Source organism: Humulus lupulus, chromosome 5 (assembly GCF_963169125.1).
Source record: "Humulus lupulus chromosome 5, drHumLupu1.1, whole genome shotgun sequence".
Taxonomy (NCBI): Eukaryota; Viridiplantae; Streptophyta; class Magnoliopsida; order Rosales; family Cannabaceae; genus Humulus; species Humulus lupulus.
In genome coordinates this window covers 30825298-30833147 of record NC_084797.1, presented here as the reverse complement: position 1 = coordinate 30833147, position 7850 = coordinate 30825298, and the positions used below count along the sequence as shown (strand labels likewise).

Here is a 7850-nt window from a genome sequence, read left to right as displayed (position 1 = left end):
CTGGCGACGGTCCATCTCCGCCTATCTTTCACTCAGCTCCAGGCGCTGCCGTTCAATTTCTTGTTGCTGCCGCGCCATGATTTCGGCAGCACTTTCCTGGCTGGCCCTCAGATTGGCCAGTTCATCCTGCAATACCCCTAGGGTATTCTTCACCGTCTCGGAGTCCATTTCTTCATCATCAAATTCCAAATGTGGCTTATCCTCAGCCACGTTTGGAGGAGGAGGAGGCGGGTGAGATGGTGTAGCGCCGGCCGCATGTCTAGTTTTCTTGATAGTTTTCGCCATTGATCTTTCAACGATAATGTATCAAGCTCTCAATGAAAGCACCAGAATGTTGGCCCTGATTTTGGGCAACTGACACAGAGTCAAATATGCTTGATTTGGACAAACACGTTGGAAAAAATATGATGACGAAACAATAAAGAACACAAGAGTTTATAGTGGTTCGGCCCCAGAATCTAGTAATAACCTACGTCCACTTGAATTGTTATTGATATAGGATTCAAAGGAGTGATCAAAGAACTAGGGTTCAATGAGTTTCACTAACCTCTGAAGAATAAGACAATATATCAAATAGGATAACTCTAATCTCTAGTGATCAGAAAGCAAAAAAGAAGAAGAAGAACCCTTTCCCTTGAGCTCTCTTTCTCTATTTATAGGCTCAAGGAGGATTTACATTAATTTGTTACAGATATTGTTTCCTAAATAATCGGATACTTAGGAAATCATAGGAGATAATTTCGGATACTATCATAACTGCATAAGATCTTCTCCGCGTATAGCATGCGTACGACCAGGCTGGTCGTATGAAGAGATCGAACGTTGCGACAATAGATGTCTTCCTGGTCGATAGTCGAGCACGAATTCTGCCAGATGTCAGCCATGTGTATTAAATGTTTACCATGTCATTCATACCTGTTTTTTGGATAACAAGCATAAAAGCCATATTTTTTTAAAAATCTCATTTTTTTAAAAAAGACATAAAATAAATTACTTTGAAAAAAACCATATTTTTGTAAACTTGTTAAAAAAATCCACAAAAGATGTAATTTCCTCAAATAAAAATGTAGAGTAATCTTGATACGACATCGTTTAAGTCTAATTCCCTTTCCCTCTCCAAAAGACTCGTTTATTTGCAGAGGCAGAGAGACCTCTAACTCGAACCGAAGAGAAACAATGGGGACTTCAGTGCAGGTAACGCCGCTTTGCGGTGTCTACAGCGAGAGCCCATTGTCGTACTTGGTTTCAATCGACGGTTTCAACTTCCTCATCGACTGTGGCTGGAACGACCACTTCGAACCTTCTATTCTTCAACCTCTCTCCAAGTCTCTCTCTCTCTCTCTCTCTCCACTTTCGTTTTTCTTGCAACTTCACATGCCTGTGCTGATTTCGCCTCATTTTATGTTCATTCAGGGTAGCCTCAACCATTGATGCAGTTCTGTTATCTCACCCAGATACACTTCATCTGGGTGCACTCCCATATGCAATGAAACAATTTGGGCTCTCAGCTGAAGTTTTTTCCACTGAGCCCGTTTATAGATTAGGTCTTCTCACTATGTATGATCAATTTCTCTCGCGAAAGGTGACAATTTTTGTCTTGCTTTTACTTAATTTTATGCCTTTCTTTTAGCTTAATAAATAAACTATTTATTTTATGGTGACATTGCTTTCGACTATCTGTTCCTTAAAGTTAAGCTATTTCTCTTGCAGCAAGTATCTGAGTTCGATTTGTTTACTTTGGATGATATTGATTCTGCTTTCCAGAATGTTACTCGACTTACCTATGCCCAAAATCATCACCTTTCTGGTTAGCTTTTTTCTTTCTTTATTTATTTATATGTGTGTGTTTATTTATTGGTGGAAAATAAAAAAGAGAGAGAATAAGATGATGAAATTGAAAAAATGTTGTATTGGGTTATCAGTTATGTACACTTGCATCAGGTAAAGGAGAAGGGATTGTTATATCACCTCATGTGGCTGGGCATTTGTTGGGTGGTACTGTGTGGAAGATAACTAAGGATGGTGAGGACGTTATATATGCTGTTGACTTCAACCATCGCAAAGAAAAGTACTCTTTTTCTTCCCTATATGAATTTTATTGCATAAGACGATTAATAATTGAGTTAGAGAAAAGTTGCTTATTGGTATAGATTTCATCAGGCATTTGAATGGAATAAATCCATCCTCTTTCGTGCGCCCTGCCGTTTTAATAACAGATGCCTATAATGCTTTGAACAACCAGCCTTATAGACGCCAAATGGACAAAGAATTTACAGGTACACATAGTTTAATTTTTATTTCATTCCCCTATTTGGAAGACTTGCTGTGAATTAATGCTGATTACATTGTTGCAAATTTACTGCAAACGTACTTAGATTCTAGCTATGAGCTTAGTTTTTTCATTCTTGTACTAGATACCATAAAGAAGACTCTAAGAACAGATGGAAAAGTGTTACTACCCGTTGATACCGCTGGGCGAGTTTTGGAAATTATTCAAATTTTGGAATCGGTCAGTCAGTTGAGGCAACATTGCTAGCACTTTTCTTATTTAGTTTGTTCTTTTCTTTATCCATGACATAGATTTGTTCTCTTTGCTTCATTCTAGTGATGACATAATATCTACCTAACTATTTTCAGTGCTGGGCAGAGGAAAATTTGAACTATCCCATATACTTTTTAACATATGTTTCATCAAGCACCATTGACTATGTCAAAAGTTTCCTTGAATGGATGAGTGATTCTATTGCAAAGTCTTTTGAAACGACACGTGATAATGCCTTTCTTTTGAAGTAAGTGATTTTGATTAGTTAAGATCATATAGTATTGAAGTTTATCCACCTTAGTTGATAATTACTCACTTGACACGCATGGAAATGCTTGCAGGCATGTCACACTTTTAGTTAACAAGAATGAGCTTGATAATGCTCCAGATGGTCCAAAGGTTAGACTCGCCAAATTCTTCACGAACAGCTTTTATTTTTATTTACTTTGACTTATACATGCAATATAGGTGGTTCTAGCATCAATGGCCAGTTTGGAAGCAGGTTTCTCTCATGACATATTTGTTGACTGGGCAAATGATGCACGAAATCTCATGCTTTTTACAGAAAGAGGCCAGGTACTTTTTGTAGGATTAGAACTCTCCACATCAAGCATTCTTCACTTCATTTGGTGGTCAATTCAAATTTGTGGAGCAATCTTAGAAATTCTGAAGTAATTTCCAAATTAACTAATGTGGTACTGTTTTGATGAATAATCAACTTCACAATAGCTTAGTTTTCTTTTTAATAAAATAAACTTGATGTTTTTTGTTTGTTTGTTGAGAAAATCAGAATGTCGTGGCATTAGATTAATGCATAATTTGCCATTTATTTTAATGTACTGTATATTATGTGTCCCATCTAAGTTACTAGGTCTACTTGTAACCTTCTTTGCATATGCCTAAAATTTTTGTACCTTTACCATTTATGTAGTTTGGCACATTGGCTCGTATGCTTCAAGCAGATCCACCTCCAAAAGCAGTTAAAGTCACTTTATCCAAGAGGGTCCCTTTAGTTGGGGAGGAACTAATTGCCTATGAAGAAGAACAAAACCGAATAAAAAGAGAGGAGGCTTTAAAGGCTAGCCTTATTAAAGAGGAGGAATCAAAAGCTTCTAATGGACCTGATGCTATCGTGAGTGATCCAATGATCGTTGATGCTAGCAATGCTCATCCTTTGCCAGATGGTATGTATAGTTGTGAATATGTGTCTTTTTCTTTAGCCAATTTGTTTGACGGGGGACTCTTGGTAGAGGTAGCAATTCAGGTTATGACACAACAATTTGACTCGTGGGAAAATAAGGCGCAGGGCGAAATTGAGTTGAAATGGAAGAAAAAATGAGCTTAACAAATCTCAACCCGCTTGGTTAGAAACTAACTCATTTTACATGAAAAATAATTTTAATAATTAAAATTTTAAATATAAAACATATGATGAGAAATATCATTCTTTGAGTGTATATTACAAATGAGTTAACAAAATGATTTTGATACAAATGATAAACCTTAACTTGTAAAACCTGTTTATTTGAAAGCTTCGTTTAATCATGTGACTTTCTTAGTTATTAGAAATGATTTATTTTCTTATGAGGGTTGATTATTGTACTATGCTATAAGTTTTATTAGCAAGGTACAATTAAGTGTTTCATATTGTAACTTCAAGTTCAAGGTAAATTTACATGTTGTGCACAATATATGTCTTAAACAATATGCTATAAGCTTTAAAAAATATACACTCAAAGAATGACATTTCTTCTCATTTATTGTACAAGTCAGGTTAGTTTTTATGGCATGAAAGTTCATGGGTTGGGTTTGGGTGCACAAATTTTGTATATGTTAGGCATCAACCCTGTTTCTTGGAATCCGCATTGTACTTAAAAGAGAAACTTTAATGTGTTTGCAAGTAATTTTCTTTTCATGATTTATTTAAATGTGTATGCCATTATTCTTTGTGCAGTAAGCATGTTTGTATTAAGCTTTTCTGATTATGAAGTCATTTCTTCTTAAAGACCACTTAGATTATAATACTTTCAGTTTATTTTGTGCTCATAATATATTTTTTTTCTGATTGTGTAATGTTTCATCACAGTGGCAGGTCCACATGGGAGTGGATACCGGGATATATTAATTGATGGATTTGTTCCACCTTCCACAAGTGTTGCTCCAATGTTTCCCTTTATTGAAAATACTTCTGAGTGGGATGATTTTGGTGAAGTAATTAATCCTGATGATTATGTAATCAAGGATGAAGACATGGACCAAGCAGGAATGCTTGTGAGTAACCACCATATGGAATATTTGCTTTGCTTCTTGCTGCCATGTTTAGTTTTTATACTTAGCTTTAGGGTTTGTCACTGCAGATGGGTGGCGATATGGAGGGCAAGCTTGACGATGCCTCTGCTAGTTTGATACTTGACACGAAGCCATCAAAAGTTGTATCTAATGAATTGACTGTAAGTTGAACTTTTGGTTAATCATTGAATAGGTATTTGGCTTTTGTGATCATTATAAATAGTGAAGTTGTGCTACTAATTCAGGTGTCTGTCAAATGTTCATTGCTTTATATGGATTTTGAGGGCCGTTCTGATGCAAGATCCATCAAGTCAATTCTGTCCCATATGGCTCCTCTAAAGCTTGTATGAGTATTTTCTGTTCTTTATTTCCCCTATTTTTATTACATTATTCTTGTCTTCCTAAGTGTCAAATGTCTGGTGAATATCAATTAATATTTACCACTGAACTTGCATTGCTACATCTTTGGTTGAGAAGAATTGGAATTTTCTTTTAGAATGAAGTTGGTGTTTTTTGTGTCATTCATGTAGTCTCATACAGCATTGGACCATCTTAGCAGGTGAAGCCATGCATGTACCTGTAACGCTGACACATAAATTTTTCATGATGTTTATTTGTAATACTAATTCTCCACTTGACCATTTCTCATTGAGTAATGGTATGTGCGTACAAAATATGCACAAAAATATTACACATAGTAACGTGATATGTATTTTTAATATAGTGGGTCTTATCTTAAATAAATTTGATTGGTTGAAATTTTTTGTCACATCACTATGTGTAATATTTTAGTGCTTATTTTATGTGTACATATGATGTTTTCTCTCTCCATTTAAATTTTGAATGCTCTCATGGCAAAGGTCTCAGCATTTCTTATGGATTATTTTTTAAGGGAATAAGTTTGGTAAGTCAACATATATATTAATTTATTGGGGGCTTCTACGAGAGGAATTGTTTTTTGCACAACTGGTACATTGTAAACCCAATTTTTTTTTTCATATAACAATATACATTGTAGTTATAAGAGATTTCTCACAAATTTTTGGAAAATTATGAATAATTTAGGATGCTAAAATCAGGATTCAAATAGCTTGTTGCACGCTTGCCTCTTTCGCCTTTTATATGCGCGTAAAATACACTATTTGATTCTTGATTCGGCACCCTAAATTATACATAATTTTTCAAAATCTTGTGGGAGGTCTCCTAAAACTATAATGTACAACTTCATATAAAAAAGAATTAGGGTTACAATTTATACATGTACCGAAAATAGATAGTTCCTACCAGTAGGTCCAAAACAAGGTTCCTACCGTAGAAACCTCTAATTTATATTTATATATGTATGTATTATGACCGTTCTTCCAATTTGGAGCATAAGCTATTTTTTAATCTTTCTCAGCAATTTCATGTGGATGATTGATTTATTGAACATAATCTTATGTTGTGTTACTTCTTGGAGGTTCTGGTTCATGGAACTGCAGAAGCCACAGAACATTTGAAGCAACACTGTATGAAACAAGTTTGTCCTTATGTTTATGCTCCTCAACTTGAAGAAACAATTGATGTCACCTCTGATTTATGTGCTTATAAGGTATTGTTCTATGTTTATATATATATATATATATATATATTTTCCCTTCTTAATCTGCGATTTCAGAACTTACAAGTAATTTGGTTTACATTATGTTAAAAACAGGTACAACTGTCTGAAAAGCTGATGAGTAACGTGCTGTTTAAGAAGGTAAGCACCTGTGCTTCAGAATTTTGTTTATCTCACATTATCCATTTGTAATGATCCTTGACATTGATGATATGCTAACACAGCTCGGAGAATATGAAATAGCTTGGGTTGATTCTGATGTTGGGAAGACAGAAAATGATACATTGTCTTTACTTCCCCTCTCAACCGCACCACCACCACCCCATAAATCAGTCCTTGTAGGTGATTTGAAAATGGCAAACTTCAAGCAGTTTCTTGCCGACAATGGTGTCCAGGTGCCAATTTCCATTATTTCCTTAAATAAATAGTGATATTTCTGTATTTTACCTCCCACATACCTAATAATGTGCTGCCAAACTGAAAAAAAAGATGCACTTTGATCTCAGCTTCATGCTCACAGACCCGCAGAATGTATATAGTACTAATAGCATTTATGCTTTATAGATTAATGCATTACTACTATTTATATACTTCACAGGCTGAATTTGCCGGCGGGGGGGCACTACGATGTGGTGAATATGTGACACTGCGCAAGGTTGGAGATGCCAGCCATAAGGTTAGTTATAGTCTTATAACCCAATTGTCTTTTATTTTGCTAACTATGAAAAGTTTACCCTTAAAAAAACGAATGGTTTATTTTTCTAGATTGTAATACAAGGCGCCTGACTTGATAATCATATTTGAAATTTAGGGTGGTGGTCCTGGTACGCAGCAAATTGTTATTGAAGGGCCTTTATGTGAGGATTATTATAAGATTCGAGATTATCTGTATTCACAGTTTTATTTGCTTTAAAATCGAAGACACAACTTCTATTCTTATACCCCATTTTGCTTGAGACTTGCGAAGCCGAAAGGGCTTTCAGTGAGAAGTGTTTATTTCCCACAATGGCATGTAGATTGGTAATGTGACTGATAAGCTGTAGCTTGGCAAATCAATGGTCAGTTAACACTTAGAAAATTCAATGAAATTGTAACACAATTCAGGCAAATATGGCAGGCAGGTCTGCTTGTATCATTTGCTAATAGCACCAATGCAAAAGGTTTCCAAGTGAATTCGAAAGACGAAATTCTTCATAGAGAAAATTGACTGATACAATCAGCCTACCTCCACCTTACTGAGCACTCTTAATTGGTGAGGAAAAATACCTCTTACTTTTAAAGAGAAAAAAATATAGTGAGAGATGGTGAAATAAATTTAAACTATCTTAGCATAGGTACCCTACTCTATTCTTCAAAATACATTACAAAAAACTTACTTTTTTTTATTTTACCTCAAATTTTTACATTACATCATCTATA

General features: G+C 35.2%; 1 protein-coding gene across 1 annotated transcript; it reads left to right on the top strand.

The window, feature by feature from the left end:
* Positions 1 to 1123: 1123 nt before the first annotated feature.
* LOC133834716 (cleavage and polyadenylation specificity factor subunit 2) lies at positions 1124 to 7619 on the top strand. The gene is made up of 18 exons (XM_062264421.1): positions 1124 to 1325; positions 1414 to 1582; positions 1711 to 1807; positions 1942 to 2068; positions 2161 to 2276; positions 2415 to 2509; positions 2638 to 2789; positions 2884 to 2941; positions 3011 to 3118; positions 3474 to 3726; positions 4629 to 4813; positions 4900 to 4992; positions 5077 to 5175; positions 6291 to 6422; positions 6528 to 6572; positions 6656 to 6826; positions 7030 to 7107; positions 7243 to 7619. The coding sequence occupies exons 1-18, from the start codon at positions 1177 to 1179 to the stop codon at positions 7342 to 7344; spliced, it is 2229 nt and encodes a 742-aa protein (XP_062120405.1). The 5' UTR covers positions 1124 to 1176; the 3' UTR covers positions 7345 to 7619.
* Positions 7620 to 7850: the final 231 nt, after the last annotated feature.

Bases quoted from the DNA above. Each gene is read 5' to 3' on its own strand.
- LOC133834716 (XM_062264421.1), top strand. From the start codon at position 1,177: ATGGGGACTTCAGTGCAGGTAACGCCGCTTTGCGGTGTCTACAGCGAG. The intron at 1,808-1,941 runs GTTAGCTTTTTT...CACTTGCATCAG, and splicing joins CCAAAATCATCACCTTTCTG to GTAAAGGAGAAGGGATTGTT. The intron at 4,814-4,899 runs GTGAGTAACCAC...TTGTCACTGCAG, and splicing joins TGGACCAAGCAGGAATGCTT to ATGGGTGGCGATATGGAGGG.